This window comes from Trachemys scripta, chromosome 3, assembly GCF_013100865.1.
Source record: "Trachemys scripta elegans isolate TJP31775 chromosome 3, CAS_Tse_1.0, whole genome shotgun sequence".
NCBI classification, from domain to species: domain Eukaryota; kingdom Metazoa; phylum Chordata; order Testudines; family Emydidae; genus Trachemys; species Trachemys scripta.
In genome coordinates, this window is record NC_048300.1 from 49901892 (window position 1) to 49925985 (window position 24094).

General features: G+C 43.5%; 1 protein-coding gene across 1 annotated transcript in view; it reads left to right on the forward strand.

The window, feature by feature from the left end:
- The first annotated feature begins 1195 nt into the window (after window positions 1–1195).
- DNAH14 (dynein axonemal heavy chain 14) overlaps window positions 1196–24094 on the forward strand; it is a 499756-nt gene continuing 476857 nt past the window's right edge. The window contains exons 1-4 of the mRNA XM_034764559.1: window positions 1196–1306; window positions 4869–5036; window positions 9113–9225; window positions 19094–19257. Coding sequence (XP_034620450.1) covers window positions 1304–1306; window positions 4869–5036; window positions 9113–9225; window positions 19094–19257 — 448 coding nt within the window. The 5' untranslated portion in view covers window positions 1196–1303. The remainder of the gene's footprint in view (window positions 1307–4868; window positions 5037–9112; window positions 9226–19093; window positions 19258–24094) is intronic.

A 24094-nucleotide genomic window follows, 5' to 3' on the forward strand; every position in this document is an offset into this window, starting at 1 on the left:
AGTGGTGGATCTGTTAGACTACCCTGTAGTAAAGAGCGCAATTAAGGAGGGTAAGGACAGTGCAAAAAAGCTACATGCTCTCCTTTACACCTTTCTTCAACAGAGAGAGGATGTTGGGGAAGGGGAGGGGAAATACTTTAAAAGAGATGATAGTAAAAATAAAGTGTTGTCAGAGCTTTAGATGTCAGAAGAATTGGTGCTGGAACAAACTGATAAATGAAATAACAATAAGGTAGCAGGATCACTAGTTTTCATTAAAGAGTTCCAGAGAAACTTAAGAACCAAGTGCTGTGCTGCTTCCAAAAATAGGTGGCCTTTTAAAAGGCCACTATTAAACTAGAGGGTACCAAATGTAGCTGTCCTTTTTAAAAAGGTGCTAGAAGTGATTATTGGAATTCTACACTAATGAGCCTCAGCATAGAAATTGGTAGAAATGATCATGAAAAATCACATGTTAACATAATAGGGACAAACCACCACAGCTTCTGTCCAGGAAAGTCACCTCTCTCTAGTCTAATTGAATATTTCATTGTCAGTACAATAGTAGATGAAGGAATACAGGTTTACATGATTTATTTTGACTTATAAAAATCCTTTGAGAAAGTTTCTCACTTCACAGTGTTGTCCAAGATTTTCAAAAGTGATTATTGATTTTCCAGTGCCCAATTTGATGTGTCTTAAAGAGGTCTGATTTTTAATAAAATCCTGAGAGCTCCAAACTTCTGAACATTGTTTCCTTACAATGTCTCAAAGTGCACCCCAAAAATCATGAGACTTTTGAAAATCTTAGTAATTATTATTTATATTTCAGATGTGCCAAAGTCCTCATTGAGAGCCCCATAATGCCAGGTGCTGTGTACACGTAGGAGAAAACTGTCTGCTACAATGAGTTTACAGTCTAAGCTGGAGCTCTCAGGGAAAGGAAGTAGTCAGAGAGTGGGAGTTAAGCACTATGATGGATTGGAAACTGGTTTATAGGCAGAAAACGTGGCATCAGGTTCCCTGAGTGGGGTGGTGGAAGGCCTAGGAGTCGGTGCGCCCAGAGCCTGAACTGCCAGCAGCTGGGAGAAGATGGGCTCGCAGGAGTGGGAGGAGCCGGTATGTTGGGCGCAATGAACGCCTGCGCCCCCAGCGCTTTTTAGGCTTAGCCTATGCGCAGCTATACTGGCCCCTGGCGGCCGGAGTGCGACTCTGCAACGGGGATGCAGCGCACGCGCCCGACTGAGGCAGTTGCCGCGTGGGCCGGCATTCGTTGGGCTAACGGTCCCACCTGCCGCCCAGCGGGAGGGAGCCTGAGGGGAACATGGTGAGCCCGTCAGGGCGGCGCCTCTCCAGTTGGGGGGGAAAGAGCCTCCCGTGGGGTGAGGCGAGTAGGGGAGGGGCAGGGAACGGAGACCTCCTCCAGCGGGGGTCGGGACCAAGGGGAGGTGTTTGCGGGGAGAAAGTTGCATAGTCAGGGGTGTGGGGGAAGCTGGGCGAGCTCCTCTCTCTCATCGTGAGGTGCAGCGGGAATACCAGGCAGGCAGCAGGTCTCGGGACAGGAGAGAGCGGGGAAACCCCGCAGAAATAGCGGGTCGCGGCGTACGGCTGGGACTGCCGAAGACAGTCTGCGCTGCCGGTCCTGGCTGGGTCCCCCCGTCGCGGGTATGCGGGGCCCAGCCGGGAGGCGGTTGCGAAAGATCGCGGGCCCGCTGGCGCCTGAGGGACACGGGCTGTAGCCGCTCGTGTGTGGGCTTGGCTAGATCGCTGGCGTCGGTTAGCAGGGGCAGGGTAAACGTGGCGTCACTCTGCGCAGTCCCGAACCCCCCGGGAAAGCGCTGGGATTTTAAAATTGTAATTTGTTAGTCTGGTGGAGACTCCTCCAATACAATCGCTGAGTCAGCTTGGGTCAACTCTTGACTTTGTTCAGTTAACTTTGAAGTCCACAGTAGCTTACTTAGGGCCTGTAAAAGGGGTCTGGGTGGGGGAGATGGAGACTGGGCTCCTTTAAAACAGTGGTGGCCAAACCTTTTTCAAAGTAGTGATTATTTATTGTGGCCATAAAGCACCTTTTACATGGTCCTTTACAATTCATCAAAAACTGTAGATGCCTTGTAATTGCTCAAACAGATTTCTAGCCGCCCGTCATCGAGATGTACCCTAGCCACTGGCCTGATCTTCATACAGATTTGCTCTGTTTTAATTAAAGGAATAATTCTTAAAGGAACTTTGTGAAATTGTTGTAAGTTTGTGAACACTCCTATATCTATTTAAAGTTGGCTGAAGTTTGTTTAGCTTGCTTCTCTAACTGAATTGATAGAAGTCTGAGTTTGGAGGGTTAGGGCCTAAGCATGTCAACATAAAATTTGCATTGGTTTATCTAAAGTGGTGCAAGTCTGTGTGTTGTCAAATCCATGCATTCACAACAGTTTTTTTTTCCTTTGAGTGGAAACAATTCACAGACTAATCCCTTCAGACTATTAGGAGGTAGGTTGAATTTTGCTCTCCTGAAGGAGCGTTTTCTCTAGATGAGTACTTGACTCTCATCTGTTCACTTAGTATAGACCTGATGCTTACCTACTAGTGAATGATTTTACTAACATTTTAAGGAGATACTCACATTACCTAATGCTCAGAGGTTACATGATTTTAAGAACTTTGTGAAAGAAAACATTTTGCATAGACTTAAGCATGTTCTGAAGTGCTCTGCTAAATTGAGACCATATGTTCTATCTTTATATTATTATAGGTAACTAGTGTTCTGTACATTCCCACAGAAAAAGTTGGAACTGGGAAATATTTTTTGAAAGAGTTCTAAATGTAAAGGTTATACCTAAAATGACTGCGCTGTCTAAATGTAGCTCAGTCCTGTTGATTAGCAGGAGGATCTCTTGCACTTCTTATGTGCCTGCCTCTTAGCCTTTTGAATACAGAATTTATAGAGGTCATTATTTTTTTCATGCACAATATAGTTGTTTGGTTACGTTACAGAAAATGCAGTGTATAAAATCCCCAAATTAGAGAAATGCCTCTTATGTGTAAACTGAAACAAGTGGGTCTGGATGGTTCATAGGACTGGTAATAGAGCCATCTAAAGATAGCTTAACAGTAAAACAAACAATAACTCATGAATTTATTGAAGCGGGAGCCCTGGTGCTGCAGGGCTGAAGTTGTGGAGATCACATAAAATCACTGAATCTGTGACCGACTGCATAGCCTTACCTATTACCAATGCATAGCATTTTAATCCTTTAAAGAGGCACTGTAAATCACTGACATCTGAGGACTTGTCTACACTTAAAACGCTGCAGTGGCATAGGTGCGCCGCTGTAGCGCTTCCATAAATACACTGTCTGCCTTGAGAGGCAGTAGCTAAGCTGATGGGAGAAGCCCTTCTACTGACATAGCGCTGTGTACGCTGGCTGTTAGGTCAGTATAATTGCGTCGCTCAGGGGAGTGGAAAATCCACACCTCTGAACAATGTAGTTATACTGATATAAGTTTGTAGTGTAGACCAGTGCTGAAGATGAAGGAACTGTACATAGTATGAGACATTTTTCCTCTGATTATGTATCTTCCTCTGGTTTACAAAAATGCCAAATTGGTTGAGGAAGAAAAATCTGCTTTTCACTGACCTTTTGGTATGTAGGTCTTGACACTGCATGATGGATAGAATTTGCAGCCTGTGGATCCATAACTGACTCGATCTATGCAGTGTGCTAGCCATATTGGGTCAAATTCTAATCTCAGTTTTCTAGGTGTTAATCCCACAACTCCCTCTGAAATTAGTAGGAGCTGAGACACTGAACAGCCTCTCCAGATCATATAATGTCATTGTTTCTGCAGAGACTGTGTTTATGGGGCTATAGTTTTGAGATATTGGGGGGGGGGGGGGGGGGGGGAGGGGAGAGAAGGGGAGGAGGGGCTTGTCTGTGGGTACGTCTACACTTACCTCCGGGTCTGGCGGCAGGCAATCGATGTTCTGGGATCGATCCCGGTAGTGCTTGCCGTTGATGCCGGTACTCCAGCTCAGCGAGAGGAGTACGTGGCATCGACGGGGGAGCCTCCGCGCCGCGTCTGGACCCACGGTAAGTTCGGACTAAGGTACTTTGAATTCAGCTACGTTATTAGTGTAGCTGAATTTGCGTACCTTAGTCCGAAGTGGGTTAGTGTGGACCAGGCCTGTGAAATGTAGAGAAGTGGCTGTATTTTAGTATGAAGTTAGACAATTTAAGATTGAGACTTGCTGTTACTCCAAAGTGAAAGGGATTTGTGCTATTATGTACCTGGGTTTAATGGCTTAATTTACAGTATTTGTTTTTATGGTTTAAAAAGGAGAATGATTGATTTATTTGTTCTGAAGAAATTTTAGCTGGCTATTTATTGCTGGATTTAGTAAAAAATGTTTTCAAACTTTCTCAACCTTGAAGCAATGCATATGATGCTTGTGATATTACACAATGTGGCTATTATTTATACATTTTTATCATAGAAATGATATTTTTCCCTTAAATATTATTGCAATAATTTTTATTCTAGTTTTACTGTTACCAAATTATTATTAATGGATTAAATGTGTGCTCATTTGTCTTAGAGAAATGACTAACATAGTAGAAAACAATTTAATTGCTTCATATTTCTTACAGTAAAAGTATATACATCTTCCAGTAAAAGGCCTGAAGACCACTCAAAACTGTTTTTATGTTGCCATTTTGAAAGTGGACTATCCGTTCCAACTCAATTAATTAATTGACTTCTAATTTTAAGCCCTGGACTCGGATAATATCTGCATTCCTTGTATACGTAATAGGACAACTCATTATGGGACCATAAAAGAGGCATAATCACAGTTTGGCGATTCATATCTGGTAACTGTTTTTCATCATTAGGACAAAAGATACCTAACCCAGATGGATGAGCAGAGCACCTTGCCCAAAACAAAACTGGTGTCTCGTCTCCAGTTGGGACCAGAGAATAGAGAAATACCACATATGGTTGAAGGAAGGAATATTATGCATGAACAAGCTGTCCACATTGAGGAAAACAGCAGTTCACTGGTGAGAGATCAGTGTTTTTTAAAATGGGATAAATGCTTATGTTGTTAATATCTTATTAACTATAATTACATTACATTAAAGGACTGACTTAAGGATATTGACCCTTAATTTTTAGTAGAATTAGCTGTTAGCTAAAACAACATATAAGTGGTAGTTATACACCATCATACAGGGCCAAATTCAACCCTGGTGTGTGTTGTTTTTGTTTTTTTGTGTTAGTGAAAGGGGGGGAAAAAGGCTTGGCTTCTTCATTGCAAAGAGAGACATCGTGTTCTGGGTTATGGTTAACAACAAAGTCTCTTTCCTTCCTGGAATGCTATATTTATTTGGCCTGTAGGAGAACAAGATCAAAGACAAAGATCTTTTACCTAGGCTCTGAAGCACAATTGTCACATTCTAGAAAGCAAAAGATTTTTTTTTCTTAAAAATCCAGAACAGATGAATACTCATCTGAGCTATTTGGGCAAGGCATTTTCCTGTAGGCTCAGGTTTGTGTCTATAACTTTCTAGGTTCTGTTCTGTTGGGTTAATCGGCATGGTGAAAAAGGCACCTCTGCCAAGAAACCTGACTTCTTAACTGTTGCTAGGCCTGACCATAACACTGCAATAGATATGAGAACTAGCTGTTTGTGGCCTGGTTTGGCCTTGTTCTTCCCCTGAACCCCAAAGGCCTTGCAACAGATGTATAGGTTTTTACTAGCCCACTTCTGTCCCTGGAGCAGGACATACATTTATAGGTTCACATACCATAAATCGGTGGTTCTCAACCCAGGGGTCCATGTACCTTTGGGGGTATTCAGAGGCCTTCCAGGGAGTACATCAACATAACTAGATATTTTTCTAGTTTTACAACAGGCTACATAAAAAGCACTAGCGAAGTCAGTACAAACTAAAATTACATATACAATGATTTGTTTATACTGCTCTGTATACTATACACTGAAATGTAAGTACAAACTTTATATTCCAATTAATTTATTTTATAGTTATATGGTAAAAATTAGGAAGTAAGCAATTTTTCAGTAATAGTGTGCTGTGACACTTCTGTATTTTTATGTTTTTTATATTTTATAAGCAAGTAGTTTTTAAGTAAGATGAAACTTGGGGTATGCAAGACAAGTCAGACTCTTGAAAGGGGTACAGTAGTCTGAGAACCACTGCCATAAATGGTCCTTACCTTATTTAGGGTTACTATATGTCTGGATTATCCCGGACATGTCTGGATTTTTGGATTTTAAATAGCAGTCCGGGAGGATTTTGTAAAAATCTAAAAAGGTCCGGGATTTCCCTCCCAATGCAGAGTGTGGCGTGGCTGACAGAGCGGCTGGTCCGGATTGAGCTCCTCACATTGGGGCCTCCAGCAGCCCGAGTCCCTCCCCTGCTCCCCCTTTCCCCGCAGCCTCAGCATGCCATACCAGCAGCACTCTGGGGGGCAGGGCTGTGTGCTCCACGGGGGAGCGCAGCAGCGTGTCTGGCTCCACGTGGAGTTGGATGGGCGGGGGTTCTGGGGGGGCCTGTCGGGGCGGGGGTGTGGATAAGAGTTGGGGCAGTCAGGGGACAGGTAGGGGGTGGAGTTCTAGGGGGTAGTTAGGGTGGGGGGGGTCTCAGGAGGGGGCAGTCAGGGACAAGGAGAAGGGAGGCTTAGATAGGAGGTGGAGTCCCAGGGGGTGGTTAGGGGCAGGGGTCTCGGAGGGGGTGATCAGGGGACAAGGAGCAAGGGGGGGTTGGATGGGTTGGGGGTTCTGTGGGGGGCAGTCAGGGGGTGGGAAGTGGGAGGGAGTGGATATGGGGCGGGGCTACCCCCCCCCCATGGAGTGTCCTCTTTTTTTGAAAGTTCAAATATGGTAACCCTACCTTACTATATATTCAGGAATGTCATAAACCATAAGCGATTAAAACAAACTGGATGAGGGAAATTATATTAGCATTTTTATGCAACTTGTTTGTATTTATTTGTATATGTAATTTATCCAAGTAGAACTACCTAGGGAGGTGGTAGAATTTCCATCCTTAGAGGTTTTTAAGGCCTGGTTTGGCAAAGCCCTGGCTCGGATGATATAGGTGGGGTTGGTCCTGTTTTGAGCAGGGGGTTGGACTAGATGACCTCCTGAGGTCTCTTCCAACCCCCATCTTCTATGATTCTATTAACTTACTTTTTTCTAATATCAAATCCCTTTTGGCTATGTGGTCTAGTGGCTAGGGCACTAGATTAGGACTCAGGAGAGCTGATTTCTGTTCCTAGAACTGCCTGTTGGGTGATCGTAGGCAAGTCACTTCCCCCTCCTGTGCCTCAATTTCCCCATAAGTAAAATGGGGATAGTGATACATTGGTCCACTTCCGGCCCTAATGTTCCATGCTGATCTGCCCATGAGAAAGAGGAGGTTCAGCCACTTTCACTGCAGTTTGTCTTTATTTCTTAATCCCACAGAACTTAGTCAGGAGACTGTGATTCTGCCATTAGGGTGGGGACAGATGTGGGGAACGATATACAGCATCCCTTCTATCAGCTAGGGATGTAAAAGTTTAACCAGTTAACTGGTAAGAAATTGACAGGTAAAAGGTTGCATCAAAGCTTCTACTGTAACAAAGTTGTTGACAAAAATCAGTCTCACAAATTCCCACTATAAGTGTACTGTTTATTCAACCTCAATAAAAACCCCGGCAATGTTTCATTGAATCAAAAGATGTTTCAATGATGTTTTTGTAGAAAGACCCAGTTCCCCTCATGAAGTTTTCTTTGGGCTCTCGAGAGTATGTTCATGCGCATGTGTATGGTTTTCACACACACAATAGGCAGAAAGTTCAGCCAGCACAAACTGAAAATCTAGAGGGATCCACTGTAGACCAGGGTCATCCGTACAAAGGATCTGTATTTATGCACTGGCTTATAGGCCACTGTTTCCCCACTCCACAGAATTTCATGACATCCTAAAGGATGGGGCTTCCGCAAAGTGGAAAGTGCAAAATGGAATAGTTTCTGGCTGTGTTAACTTTGTTGCAAATTCCCAATAGGGCTGATAGGTTTTTTCCATGCTATTTACATCCATACTAACTGTGTCACCGATTAAAATGTTATCGGTTAACCGGGGAACTGGGTGGGGATTCTGCAGCACCCTCACGTTTTATAGGACTCTGCTGCTTACCCCCCGAAGGGATTCCCCACTGCTGCCATGCTCATGGTTCTGCTGCTGCTGGGGTCCCACTGGCCGGCCCTGCACTTGGGGGTCCTGGCAGCTGGAAGTCCCGCTGCTGCCACACCCTGGACTTTGCTGCCACCGGTGCCCCAATGGCCGGCCCCGTGCCTGGGGTCCCACCAGCGGAACTGAAACTGAACAGAATGCTTTGGAGAGATTTACATTTTGTTTAATAATTAGTTTTGCACAATATTCTACAATATGTTTTAATGCTGTGCTCTGAAAAATGATGAGAAATAATTAAAACAACTGCATTTGTCAAACAAATTACAATTTATTTTTGCATTATTCTGGCCCTTTTTGTCTTTGTTCACTTACATTCATAAATGCCACTCAATCACATTGGATCCCCCAGCCATTAGTGTGAGCCAGCGAGGTTCTACTGTATGATAATATTTGAATCATAGGGCCATATTTTGTCCTGACTTTACTCTCTGTGCAACTCTTTGATTTTAATGATTTCACTGGGTTGCCTATTAGCCAGATTTCTTTACAAAATATTTTGTTCTCAATTGTAAGTTCAAAGACATTTATTCCTGTCTTTGGAGGATGGAAAAGAGGAGGGAGAGAAAACTTTGTTCTATATGAAAATAAGGGAACATAAGCGTTATTAATAAAAGTATTTGAATGTTTTATATAATCTATTTATGATTTAATTCAAACATTCACTGGAATATTCTTTACAAAAGTTTTCATACACTTAAACACCTTTTAATCCTACCTCAGAAAAAGTTTTCAGTGGAAGCAGAGTTAGGCCATCAATTAGTTCTTTTGAAAATCAGATCTTCAGTCGTTTCCTCAGTTGACTTCAGAAATATTACTTGACCATCAATTCAATATGTATTAAAATTAATGTATTTCTACTTTCTTTTCTTCCTCAGTCCTCTTCAGTATCGAAGTATCCTACTGCACTCCGTACAGCAGTTTACAGAACAGGCACAGAAAGGAAACACAAAACAACAGTAAAGGAAGGAAAGATGGGCTTTGAATATGTGTATGTAAAATTTGTATTTTTTTTCATTCTGTACTTCTTGTTTTTTAATTTAAAGCAGAGATGATCCCCAGTAGAACTCCAGAATCTGAGAGAGAGGCTTCAGGTTTGGTAAGTGTGTACTTACATCCAGATATAAGCTTCAGAGCTCAGGCCCAACTCTACTATAAAGGGCCAATATATGTCATTTACAGGGATGTAAAACCAAAGAAATTCCATTGAAGTCAGCAAAGTTATTCTGGATATACACTAGTGTAAAAGATCGCAATCTGACCCAAAGAATATCTGGGGAGGCAGAGCAAGAAGAATACCTGTGGGCATGTCTACGCTGCAAAAAAACCTGTGCCAGAGTCTCAGAGCCTGGGTCAGATGGCTCGGGTTGTGGGGCTAAAATTAGTAGTATAGATGTTCAGGCTTGGGCTGGAGCCCAGGCTTCAAGTCTCACCCCTTGTCCAAAAGCTTGCACTACAATTTCTTAGCTTCACAAGCCCAAGTCAGCTGACCCAGGCCAGCCACTCCCATGCCTCAGGTCTCTTATTGCAGGTCTCTTAGACATATCTTGTGAGAAGGCAGTCCTTCACACCCAATTCTGACGACTGTGTTTAAAGCCTGGACTGAGATTTATTTTTGTTATGTTTGTTTTTGCATATGATAACTTGCTTACATTTATGGTTAAAATAATTTGCTCCTGATACAAGGAGCTTGCTGTTTACTGCTGTGTCTTATTTACAATTTCACACACAAGGGTAGGAAAGCATTTTTCACACCGCTCTTAAAAACACCTTTACATTTATGCTGGTGTGCAGAAGAATATTTATATCAGTAATGACAATTATTTAGTACTAGTGTTTTTGCGGGGTTTGGGGATCCACATGTGGATATATTGAAATTTCCCAGATTCTGCACTTCATTAGGGCAGGGCTTTCGGTGGTTGTTTTTTTTGCTGTATTGCTGGTGCAAATTGACATAGCCAGGCTTTGTTGGATCATTTGAAGTATAGGTTGATCTGATAATGTAGAGCAGGTCCTATACATCCCTTTTTGTGGGCCAGTGCAGGGGCCATGGGTTGGGAAAAGGAGCTGTAGTCAGAGCTTTCATGAACCCTGGCAATCTTCAGCTGCTATAACAGGAACTTGAATTCATTGGCAGCTAGTAATTTTAGAGTAGCTGTCAGGATATTGTGATTTATGCTGAGACATGTCTATTGTTAGCTTTTGACTGAAGTGGTTGGCCAGAGTTGTTTCCACTAGGAGGAGAAACTGATGATCAGTTACATCTTTGATGTGACCCAGTTTTTTTATGAAGAATATACCTATAAAATCCTGTTTCCCAGAGGTATCAAACAGGAGACAGTTTTTTTGCTCACAGCTCAAAGCCCCTTTCAGTCAGACATAGAGTACACAGAAGCACACTCGGCTTTTTCTCAGGGTCATAATCACAGTGCTTGTTCACACTGCTTGTTCACACTGTGTCTGGAGCTTCCTTGTTGCCTTCTCTGTTTCTCTGGTGTTTCTTCCCCCTTCTACCTCCCCCCCCCCCAACACATATCTCCACCAAACAATACCCAGCAAAAACCCTCTGACCACATAGTTCTAAATCTTGAGCCACTTCATGTGTACCTTTTTGTTTTGGGCGGTGAGGTCTGTTCTGTTAACTGAGATGCAATATATGGGATATGTTAGCACCTTTGGCCTAGTCACTCTCCAACATTAAACAATTTTAAACAAGGTTTGGGGTTTAGTATACAGAGACCTCAGCCTACTTAGCACCATGGCAAAAATGCTGTTAAAAACACTTTTAACCTTTTATTAAAGATACAGAAAAGAAGAAAAAACAGTCAAAGTATTTGAAATGTAAAGTATTAAATAAGTCTTTCATTTTAACAGCATCCTTTCTTCTCATTCCTTTGAGCTGGAGAATCTTTAAAGGAAAAACCTCCTTGTTTGATAGTCTCTTAGATGGGATTAAAGGTGGCAATAACTGTACTTTTGGGGAAAAGCGAAGACGTTAGTTGAGATGGGCTGAAGGAGCTGTTGCTAAATTCAGTCTTAGAAGGAAAAGCCCCCTTGTTTGACAATCTGTTAGATGGTATTAAACAGGTAGTAACTGTTTTCCCAAGTTGCTTGGGATTCAGCTGGAGCTGGTATGGGTGTCATTGTCATCTGGCTTCCTCTCTCTGGCCCTGTCTCATCAGGCATCTCTCAGGATCAGGATGATGAAGGTGACCCAGGTGACGGTGATACTGAAGCTCACCATCTGTTGTTTCAAGTGCTCTTCCTTATTTGCTCCCCAAAGTCTTTTTTTTAAGGACCCAAAAAGGGAGTGATGAGGGAAGTAGTCCATTCCCTCATTATTTTGTTTACCAGTTAGACCTAACATCTGACACACCAATTTTGGCTCATTGGCTCAACTTCCGGCTCCACATCATCTATTTTTAACAAGTGTGATTTTTAACATAGTCCTTTAATTATATCAGCATGTCCTTTTTGTTTAGACTAATTCAATTTCGTACCTTTTCCATCAGCATTTTGTTGTTAAAGGTTTTTGTGACATGTTACAAACTTTCACTCATGTCTTACAAAAACTCATGATACTTACATATTTATACTGTCTTTCTGTCAGGAAGTTTTCATATCACCAACCCAAAATGTTTTACTTCCACTGAAATCTTTTTTGCTGCCTTCAGCAATTGGGAGAGGCCACATACAATGTGCTTTAAAGTGTCTGCTGTTTCTGTGGAATATGCTGGCTGAGACAGACTCTGTCCATTTTGTTCTAATGGGAAATCATTACTGTCACAACTTTCCCAGTCTCAACATCCACAGCTAAATTCTCAGTTTTGTGGCCACCACACTGAAATATTGTCCTTCTGATACCTCCTTAAATGGTCCTGTAGGTAACTTTGGGTATAGTCCTGGGAGACAACTGTATCCTATGCATCACTTCATTTATTTAGATGAGTTCTGTAGTGGATTCCTCTTACGGTTTATTCAGCTTAGGGCTCCTATCCTTCTTTTTCCTAGGATTGTAAAAACATACCAGATTCTTTTTTAAAATTCCTCATATAATCTTACATGTAGAACCTTTTCATCTCATTAGAGGCTGTCCTCAAATTTTCTCTAGCAAAGGTTTTTTTCAGTTTTGCATTGTGGGGTTTCTGTGTAGTCCAAAAAATTCATATTTCTTTGTTCCTCTTCAGGAATGCTATACATGAGATTTGCTCTGGTCCCTAGCTCATGCCCAAATATGAGGAGTGCTGGGATAGATTTTGTATTCTCATTGACAGTTCTATAAGCCATCAAATGAAATGGGATATGCTGGTTTCAGTCCCTTGGATGCTATTCTACAAAGGTAGCCAGCTGAACCACAAGAGTCCTATTGAACCATTCTGTCATCCCATCAGATTGTGGGTGTGCTGGGTGCGCTCCTCCTGGGGGAGACTAAGTTTTTTCAGTTAAAAAGAGGAAAAGAAGAGGAAAGAAGACCTTTCTTCTGCATTCCCCACTGCTAGAGGATGATAGCCCCCCACCCAGGGGAATTCCTGGCTCCAAGATATGCCTCACCTGCATGGAGTTGATTCCTGTAACGGCGAGACACTCTCACTGTGTCTGGTGCCTGGGAGAGTCCCACAGAAGTGCTTCCCCAGCCACAACTAAAACTGCAGTCTCGCAGGAACTGGGAGTGAAGGCACTTCTGTCTCCAGGGGACTCCGATGCTGACCCTGGATCGTTCACGGACCTTCAACTTCAAAGGGGGTAGAGTTGTGGGAAAAAACCCCTGCAGGCTCCCCCTGTAAAGGCGTGTAAAAAGGGTTCCGAGTTGTTGGCCATCCAGAGGGGTTCCCCAGTGCTACCACCTCAGTACTGACGGCACTGGAAGAACATGGGCTCTGAGTCGCTGGCCAGCCAGAGGGGTTCCCCGGTGCAGCCACTTCTGTAACGACAGCACCAGCAGCTCTGAAGCATGGTACTCAGAAGGGGGCCTCTGCTATGGGCTCTGCCAGACCAGGGGCTCAGGCAGTCAGGCTCTGAGGCAATAGTACTGCCCCCTAAGGAGAGAGACAGGTACCGTACCAGCTGTAAAAGAGCGGAACAGAGAACTTTTGATAAAACTCCCATTTAGGGAGTGCTCTGCACCTTCTCAACCATCGGTACTGACAACTTACCATAGATACTCCTCTGCAGTACCAAGTGAGCCCACAGTATCACATGAGCTCTGGTATCCTGGAGACCTGTGGCAGTGGTACCCCAGGGAAAGACAATTACCGTATCATCTCTAAAAGAGCAGCACAGACAAAACTGTTGGTACCTGGCACGACAAAATTCCCATCTAGGGAGTGCTCTGCACCTTCTCAACCATCAGTACTGACCAAGTACCATGCACACTCCTCCACAGTACTGAGTAACTGCAGGGTACCGCATGAGCTCTGGTATCCTGGAGACTAGATGGGGAAGAACCGCAATCCCCATTACTCGGTATTGGAGCCCTGGTACCGAGCACATCCTGGCATCCAGAATTGTTCTTGGCACCAGGCCGTATACTACCAATACCCCAGTCAGAGCCACCCTTATCCGGTGACAAGTTTGACAGTGGCCAGCAGAAGGGCATTGTGGCCCACCGTCACAATACAAGGGTCCTCCTCAATTCCAGAGAGCCAACCCGTGATTGTGGTACGGGCCCCTTGGTGTAACCCCATCGCCCATGCCCACCCCATGGCCGTATTGTGATCCTTGGGCAACATACACACCCCGCATGTCACAGCCATCCAGTGTCTCTCCGAGAGATTCCACCAGATGGTCTCCTACAGCCTGGTTGTCCAGAGCCCATTAGCTAGGGGAGGAGGAAGCTTTTTCAGAACAGGAAGGGCTGAAAGGGAAACCTACCCCTCCAGCAAACTGCAGTCTCATCTGGTGTAGATGAGAAATGTTCCTCCCTCCTCCTCCTCACCCAATCACTAGGTGATGATTTTAAAAACTTTCTGGATCTTACTAGGAGGGTGGCAGATGAGCTGCAGATTCCCCTACAGGAAGTGGCAGATACACATCACAAGTTGGTGGCCATTCTGCACACCTCCTCGTCATCAAGAATTGCCCTCCCAATTAATGAGCGATTGTAGATCTGACCAAAGTCATCCAGCAGACACCAGCCTCCATCGCGTCAACCAGCAAGAGAGCAAAAAAACAAATAAGGCAGACTTCCTGTTCAACATCTGCAACTCAACTTCATCATAGTGGATGTGGTTAATGCACAAAGCAAGCAACATCATGCAAAGTTGACCCCATACGATTGGGCATGGCAGGACTGTATATTTGTTGGTGACATTACAGTTTAGAATTGCAAATTACCAAATACTTATGACCAAATATGATTTCATTAATTATGGGAAACTCAATGTGTTTCTGGAACATTTACTGGAGACACACAAGGAGCAGTTTCAGGCCATTCTTAGAGAGAGTCAGTTAATTGCCAGACTGGTGCTAGAGACAGCACTGGATGTAGCCGATACAGTGGCCCGCCTGCTCTCCATAGTAGTGGTACTGAGGCGGGCTTCTTGGCTACCCCTTTCTGGGTTGCCCAAAGAGATGCAGAAGACTTCCAGTTTGAAGGGCCCAAACTCTTCGTGCAGAAGACACATTCTTCTCTCCACATCCTGAAGGATTCCTGGGACACATTACACTCCCTAGGAATCTGCACTGCGAGACAGAAGAGAAGATATACCTCTCAGCCACAGCCCAGGTCACAACCTCCTCAATATTCACCATCTCAGCGCTGTTAGGAGCTGCAGCTTAAGAGGACTAGGGCTTAAAAACAGAATCAGTTCGCACCCCAATCCATGACCTCTCAAACTGGCTCCTTAAGCACTTTTGATGGGCTGGTCGAGGGCCCGAATAATTATACCTTGTAACACCTGTCACGCCCCTTCAGAAATTGCTTGGCCCTTTTTCACAGCAGTTGGGAGAATATCACCTGGAGATTATTTGGAAGAGTTATGCCATTCAATTCATGTCTTTCTGCCCCCCTCCCCATCTCACAAGAATCTACTTCATCAGGAAATATATAATTTGTTATGCATAGGGGCCACAGAACCAGTTTTGGTGCAACTCAGGAGCAAGGGGTTTTACTCCCGTTATTTCCTGATTTTTTTCCCCCAAGGCGAAGGGAGGTTGGAGGCCCATTTTAGTTCTAAGGGCATTAAACAAATAGGGGAAGGAACTGATGTTCAAGATGGTCACGCTAGCAGCTATTATTCCAGCTCTAGAGCAAGGAGATTTATTTCCGGCCCTTGACCTACAAGATGTCTACTTCCATATCTCAATACAGCCATCGTATAGGAGATTCCTATGGTACAGGTACTGCTCCACCCGGGGTATTCTCCAAGGTTCTCTCCATTGTAGCAGTGCACTAACCTCGGTACAGCGAATAGAATTTATCAGCACCAACCTCAATGCAGTACAAGCGAGAGCATTCCTCCCGCTACACAGACTCACCATCCTGAAATGGATGCCTCCCTAATAGGCTGGGGAGCTCACCTACACAATCACAAGGTTCAGGGCAAATAGCTGCCTACAGAAGTGACCCTCCATATCTCTCTTTGGGAGCTAAGGGCTGTCAGGAATGCCTGTGCACACTTTCTGCCTTTTGTCAAAACACCCACACGAAGGTCATGATGGACTTAATATGACCTGTATGTTTTACATAAATTTCCAAGGGGGGTGCCAGATCTCCCTCCCGCTGCACAGAACTTTGGAATTGGTGCATCCATCACAATGTGCTCATTTCAGCTGTCTGTTTACAAGGGATACAGAATGTGACAGCCGACAGTCTCAGTCGGAATTTTTCTCACGACCACGAGTGGGAACTGAACTCCAAGATGCTTCGAGATATATTTGCCCTTTGGGGAACCCTGACTACGGAGCTCTTTGCTACTTACCAGAACAAGAAATGTCCTCGTTACTGCCCCAGGGCTGGCCTGGGGAATCATTCACTAGGAGACGCCCTCCTCCTCCCATGGGATGGGGAACCTCGAGTCTGCCTTTTCTCAGTTTCCTCTTCTATCCAAGGTCCTGTTGAAAATCCAGCGAGACAAAGTGAGAGTAATTCTGATTGCCCCTCCTGGCCAAGACAAGTCCGGTTCCCTTACCTGACACAGATGGCAGTATGCTCTCTGGTGGTTCTTCGGCCCATTCCTCACCTGCTCTCTCAAAACAATGGGCTGATCCTTCACCCCAACTTGCGGGTCCTTCACCTCTAGGCTTGGCTCCTTTTTAGTTTTAAGGCTTAGAGGCAGAATGCTCTGACGAGCTGAAAGACGTGTTGCTATACAGCCAAAAGTTTACCACTCGACATACCTACAAAATGGAAACGATTCCAAGTTTGTTGTAATTCTAAACACATAGACCCAACCTCATCTTCCCTCCCTCTGATTTTACACTACATTTTAGACCTCAAGAGGTCAAAACTCTCTCTCAACTCCCCAACTCCCTGAAGGTACATCTTGCTGTAAAAACGTCTTTCCACCGACAGATACTTGGTGTTTGCTCACCCACTGAAGCATAGATTCCTTAAGGGCATTGGGAATCTCTACCTGCATGTGAGACCACCCGCTCCAGCCTGGGATCTTAACCTAGTTCTCTGGGTTTGGACTCAAAGGGAGGTCTAGTCAATTGCAACTTGCTCTCTCTTACACCTCTCCACGAAGACCGCATATCTAATTGCCATTACCTCAGCTAGGCACACAGGAGAAATAGTGGCCCTGATGGCATGCTCACTATTTACAGTATTTTTTTTTTTTTAAAGACCAAGTAACTCTAAGGCCATATCCTAAGTTTCTCCCTACTTTCTCTGCACTTTGCATATGAATCAACAGATCCATCTCCTTGTGTTTCTCCACCGCTTCCCCCCCCCCCAACCACATTGTGACAACAGGGAAACGATTCTGCATATGCTAGATGTTAGAAGTACACTAGCATTTTACTTGGACAGGAGTAAGAACTTCAGCAAATCACTACGCTCTTTCTTTCGTTCACAGAAAGAGCCAAAGGATCTGTGATAACGGCTCAAAGACTACCCAAATGGGTCTCTGGTTGCATTAATCACTGTTAGCAAGTGCGCAAACTACGGCCTCTGTCCAGAGTCCATGTGCACACCATGAGGTCAATTTCTACCTTGTTCACATTCCTTAAAGATATCCCCATCTCAGTAATCTGTAGAGCAATGGCTTGGGCCTCTGCCCACGCTTTCGCAGAACATTACGCAATCACTGGAAATTCGGCCTCCGACGCCACCTTCGACTCCACAGTACTCTATAGTAACAGACTCCACTCCGAAGTCCCAGCCTCCAGTGGTGGGTACTTCTTGGGAGTCACTTACAGTGGAGCACCCATAAGGACTCAACTCAAAGAAGAGGATGTTACTCACTTTGTGCAGTAACAATGGTTCTTTGAGATGTGTGTCCCTGTGGGTGCTCCACAACCCGTCGTCCTCCCCTCTACTTCAGAGTTCTCCATAGGGCTCTGGGGTAGAGAAGGAGCCTGGGAAGGAGGGGGTTCACCCACGCCGTGCTAGATAGCCTCAAGGCAGACCACGAGGGAGGGAGAGTACATATGCGGGCTCAACAGACGCTGCTACCAAAAAATCTCTGATTAGAGGCGCAGGGGCGTACATACACCTACAGTGGCACACCTGTAGGAGGACACATCTCAAAGAACCGTTGTTACTGTTCAAGGTGAGTAATTTCCTCTTTCTTGCTCTTGTCAGTATTTTATCCAATAAAAATTCTGTCTTAGATTGGCCAAGGTTTTTATATTCATCACTGCTGATTTTCCCCATCTCTGATACAATATTTATCCTTAAACTCCAAGCTTTCTCACTGCTACCAGAGTGCTTTTGTTGTTGTATTGTGAGGGGATATTCTGTTCTGGGGTGGTTGTGTTTGTCACACATTAGTCTGATATCTGGGTCCCCTCTTTGGGAAGCTTTTCGTTGCTGTAGAATCACTCTTGCAACCCCACATTGACTGTCTCAGTGCATGAATCAGGAACATTTTCACTTTTGCAAATTATGGAATGAGAGATGACTGCCATCTTCTCTTGAATGTACTCATTCCCTTGAGTAACTAATTCCTTGCTCTCCTGCTTAGGGCAGCATTTACAATAAGTCCTTCCAACAAGGTGATTTGTACAAGGCATTGGCATTATTATTCTTATTCCCAGGCCTCTATGTAACTGAAATCACAGCATTGCAGTTTTTCCAGCTATGTGGCAAGTTACCCCTCAAGATTGCTGAATCTAAAGAACCATTGCAGGGAAGTATGGTCTGTCCGAATCATAAACTTCCTCCCATACAAATGTTCTGTAGATTTAACCACTGCTAGAAGTTCCTTTCAGGAGGGGCAGTAATTTCTTTCAGGAGATCTAAGGGTATGTCTGTACTACAAGTGCTACATTGGAACAGATGTAGTGATGCTGTTGTAGTGTAGACGCTAGAGCAATGGAAGGGGTTTTTCCATTGCTATAGTAAATCCACTTCCTCGAGAGGCAGTAGTTAGGTTGACAAAAGAATGTGTCTACATTGGGGCTTAGGTTGTCTTAAATGTATGTCTTGGCAGTGAATTTTTCACACTCCTGAGTGATGCAGCTATATCGATCTAAGTTATAGGTGTAGACCAGGCCTTATGTGTGTTTTTTTTTTTTCCAAATTGCATATTCCTTTTGTAGAAAATTACTTTTTCACTTCATGCTAGGAGGAGTTGTGCCTTAACTATAAACGTGAACCATTGCATAAATGTTTTCTCCTAGTCAATTATTCTTTTCTCTTATTTAATTGAATATTCAAATTATTCATACAGAATAATTTTCTTGTTCAATTCTAGACTCTCAAGAAAACTGAGAGAGTGTCCTGAAATGGCTCATTGCGAGACGATGATATCCTTAGAGCTGAAGAATGACACTGGAAAGAAACTTTCTATGATTCCTGTTCATGAAAAAGTTCAGCATGTTATTGGCACATCAGTGTCTTCTACCATAGATAGTGAAGGAAAGTATAATAAGCATAAGCTTAAAATGGCAGAAAAAGAAGGCGAGAGAAAATCAGATTTGTGTTTTGTATTGGTATAGGTGTACTTACGATAATAAGAAAAAATTACCTTCTGTGCATTCATGACAAGAAGGCCACAAATAATGAATACTTCTATTTCAATTACCATCACATTCTAACTCGTTGTGCTCTTAAATTTAAACTTTATTTCTGACTGTGCTGTTAGTGTTTGGCATAATACATTGATTATAAATCACTTGTCCACTGTAAAAATAGTGTAGTATTAAAGTTTGTCTGCCTCTGCACAAGATTTTATAATGAAATTGGATTAAGTTTTGCTTGCTTATTAGAAGTTGACACATCTTGGAATCAACAACAAATGGTGCTATTTCTTTGAGTGCTTGTGCATGTGTATTCCACTTTAGGGGTGTGTGCACCCAGTGTACTCAAGCCGGAGAATTCTGTGGATCACGTGTCCTGTACCTTCTGGCAAGTGTTTGAAGGGTGGAGCAGCCCCAACCCCTCTTTGGTTCCTTCTGACTGTCTGTGACTATAAGCTAGAGCTCCCCGAGTTCTGTCATGGTCTCTTTCACTCATCTCGAGAGGTTTTTTTCCTTTGTAAATAGGTAGTAGTATCATTTTTAGCACTTCAGTGAGTGTTTCTTTTTATTTTTTTTCCACCCTGCCAAAATAGCTCTTTTAGTCTGAGATGTGAAACACTGGCTTTATGCTGTCTCTGGTATTTAAACACTGCCCCTCTTGCAGGGTGTCTATCCCTAACAATGAGAGCTGCACCTCTTGTTTATTGTGGTTGGGGGAAGTTCACTTTGTGAGAAAGGTGCGGCATCTGTTGTGTCTTTAAAAAGAGGACTCAGAAGTCAAGAGAGCTTCATCTGAGGAAGTACGTAATAGAGCAGGCAATGAGACCATCCTCTGATTCAGTACTGCCTGGTATAGTAAGATCTCAAACTACTACTAAAAGTGCCTTCTTCATTCAAGCTCTCAAAAACATGAGAAAGTGGGATCTGTCTGTCATGAGAAAATGGAAGCTCTCCCCGTCTCTGTGCTCTTCTCACAAAGAACCAACACGTGAAACTCACCCTAAACCAATAAAGAGCTCTTTGGGTCTTTAAAAGGGATCCTGAACACAGAGATTCTTCTAAAAACCTTCCCCGGGCTCTAATCCATACCAAGGTTAGAGCGTCATCTTTGGCCGGACACTCTCCAGTACCATCTCAGCTCTGGCACTGGCCACCAGGCCTCAGTTGAGTTTGGCACTGTCTGTCCTCTTACAGACTTATGATCCAGCAACTCTGTGGCTCCTGGATTATTGGCACTGATTGCACCTGAGGCTTATGCTGCAGCTGGAGATGTTTGCCTATCAGTACCACAGTTTGCTGTGATGCATCTGCATTGAATATGATAGTGGCATTATCTGTACTGAGGTCAGCACTAGAATTGGTACTGGTTTCACTCTCTGTATTGGCATGGACTCTAGTCTCAGCACTAATGTTGACTCACTTTGTGACTAGCACCACTGCAGCTTTTGGTCTTGGTACCAACTGTTTCAAACACCTGATTGGTGCACCTCTGGTGGTTGATACTAAAGCAAATACAACCATTGGTACCAAAGTCACACCATGCACAGTTCTCTGTATGTGTCGCCATAGAATTGACGTTTGGTTCTTTGCCAACTTTGAGGCAGCCCCCTATGCTGTTGTCAGCTAAGCCTCATTTGTTTAAGCTGCAAGCAGAGCAGCATGGTGCATTATCTACCCATCATGCCATGACTCCTCCGGTGACATAGGACTATTGTATGTCCTTCTCTGAATCAGATTACAGTAGCAGTGGTTTCCAAACTTCTTCATGCTGTGACCCCCTTTGGTGTCACCTCTGTTATGGTGACCTTCAAGGGTCTGAGAGGTGAGGGGTGTGATGCTGGAAAACCAGGTGCTAGCTCTTGCCAAGGTTTTAGGCCTCAGATAGGCACTGACAAATTCATTGCTGGCAGCCAGTCTGTTTTACCTGTGTGTTATGTGGTTAAGATGGGTATTGAACTTAAAACAATGCATTTAGTATTTAGACTTTATGAAATGCATGTAAGTTGCTGCATGCATTAATCTCACTTGTAATATCTTTATCACATGCTGTAAAGCAAAAACTTACAAGGTAATATTTAAGTGTAAAAATGTTTGCCTTGAAACTGTCAACCTATCAGAAGGGATCATCTCTTGCCCATCAGGCAGGACTACCAAAACTGAATGGGCTATTGTGGAACATCATAATACGAAGACTTTGCTAATTGCCCCTGCACAGGCTAGGAGCAAAAGGGCTTGTCCCATTAGCTTGTATTCTGGAAGAAGGACATAAAGATAGTGAACAGAACATTTTTCATCTCTTTTGGTGTTTGGACTCTGATGGCTGGAGCTATGAAACAGAAGCAGAGACTCCCCAGGGTCAAGCTGGGATAGCCCTAAAAGACATTCAGTGCTGACAGATTACTACAACCCTCATCTTTTTGGAACCATAGATTGTAACTCATTTGTGTATATATGTTTGCCTGCTTTAACCTGTAAATAACTTTCTCATTTCTTTTTCCTAGTTAATAAATCCTTAGCTTGGTATAGGGTTGGCAAAAAGCATTGTCTTTAGTGTGAGATCAAAGGTATCAATTGACCTGGGGTAAGTGACTGGTCTCTTGGGCCTGGAAGCAACCTGAATCTTTTATGATCTCTGGTATATAGCAACCAACTATTGCTAAGACCAGCTTGCCTGGGTGGCAAAACAGACTGGAATGCCCAAGAGAACTGTCTGTGATTTCATGGTAAAACTGTTAAGAGTGCTTCAGGAGTTCACATCTGTTACTGTGTTGGTGAAATGCTTATTGACATTGGTCTTGTGGGAGATCTCCTTTGAGTTTCTTACTGGCCACCCATGCTATGCCCACACTGGCCTTGTAGGGCTCCCTGGGGAAACCCTTGGTCCTCGAGTAGGGTTTTGCTTATCTAGACATAGATTTCCTTCACTTTGGCTGACTTCGCAGGCTCCTCAGCCATCTCATATACTATTCTTTTGCACCTTGCCAGGACCTATTGAGGGGAAAAAAGAGTAGGAGTTATAGGCACAGATGGACTCCTCCTGATCCATCTAGGGGCCCTGTGGGTACTAAGCAGATATTTTGATGGTTTGATTGAGGATGCCAGACCAGTTTTCATGATTCCAGTCTCTCCTCCCTCTTTGTTCACAAACAGTCTATCCTATTTCTTCGGTGCTTGGTCCAGAGTAATTTGAACCAATGGGTCTTATGCACAGTGGAAGTTGGATGCATCCTTCGGTTTGTTTCTTCGCTCTCCTTCCCCATCACTTTCAGGGACCATTCTCACAAGGAGCTCCTCCTACAGGAGGTTCAATTTCTCATCCTGGTGAGTGTCATAGATGAGATTCCTCAATATCAAAGAGGAACAGGATTCTTTTTTTAATCCCAAAAGCACAGGGAAGTTTCAGGCCAATTTTAGACCTACATCAACTCAGCTGATATCTAAAAAAGATAAAGTATTGCAGGGACATGTTGGCTTTCATTATTCTCTCCCTGGAGACTGATATGCCACCCGCAACTTAAAGGATACCCATTTCCATGTGGAGATTCTATCAAGACCACAGAAAATATTTCAGAATCCTGTCCTCTCATTACCTGTTCGTGTTCCTGCCCTACGGCCTGTCAACAGTGCCTCGGATTTTTATAGATGTATGATGGTAGTAGCTGCCTTCCTGAGAAGGTTAGGAATCCAAGTCCATCTCTGCCTGGATGACTGACTTGTGTGAAGCCATTCCAGGATTCAATTATTGTCCAGTGTAACTCTCATCCAATCAACTTTCAAGGCACTGGGTCTGTTGATCAATTCAGAAAACATCTATCCTCTCACCAAATAAGAGGATAGAATTTATAGGGGTGTTGGACTCTACCCCAGCCAGAGCTTTCCTTCCAGAGTCAAGGTTTCAGACAATTCGATCCATTGTTTTAGATCTCAATATTTACCCAATCACAGCTGCATGGAATTTAGAGGTTTCTGGGACACATGGCCTCTTGAACATATGCAGTCCAGTGTGTCACATTGCATCTCAGGATTCTACAAGATTGGCTGGCTTCAATATTTTTGCTGAGCCATTCCCATTGGAAAACATGTATCTCTCACATTTTAGACTCTTTAGACTGGTAGATAAATCTTGCCAATACTTGTGTAAGAATTCATTTAGGCCCTCCTCAATCATTGGAAATAACACTGGTCTACAATTTTTGAGAAGTCGTCTGCTTCAGAGATAAAATATGCTATTTATTATGTATTTTGATGTGCTGAATTCAAATATGACAATTAAAACAACTGATTGGCTACTGTTTCTAAGATATTTAAGTTTTTACATTTTATGTCTATGTATATTGTGTAGATAGTAGAGTTTTAGTCATAAATTGTAAACCTAGGTCTTTTCATGTGTTTATGGTTGCTTTACATGATAATATTTCACCTGTCCTGTTTATGTAACACTTTACAAATCAGCAAAAGGGTTATATAAATCAAATTTATTATGAAACAAAAGGCAAAAAACTATTCTGTACATAGTTTAGTCCTATTCAGTGTCTACTTGGCGCTTCTTGGCTTGTCTCTTGTATTCATTAAATGGAGCATCTCTTGTCACTGTCCAGCTATAGTCTGCAAGCATTGATGGGCTCCATTTGCCCTGATAGCGTTTCTCCATTGTTGCAATGTCTTGGTGAAATCGCTCGCCGTGCTCATCGCTCACTGCTCCACAGTTCGGTGGAAAAAAATCTAGATGAGAGTGC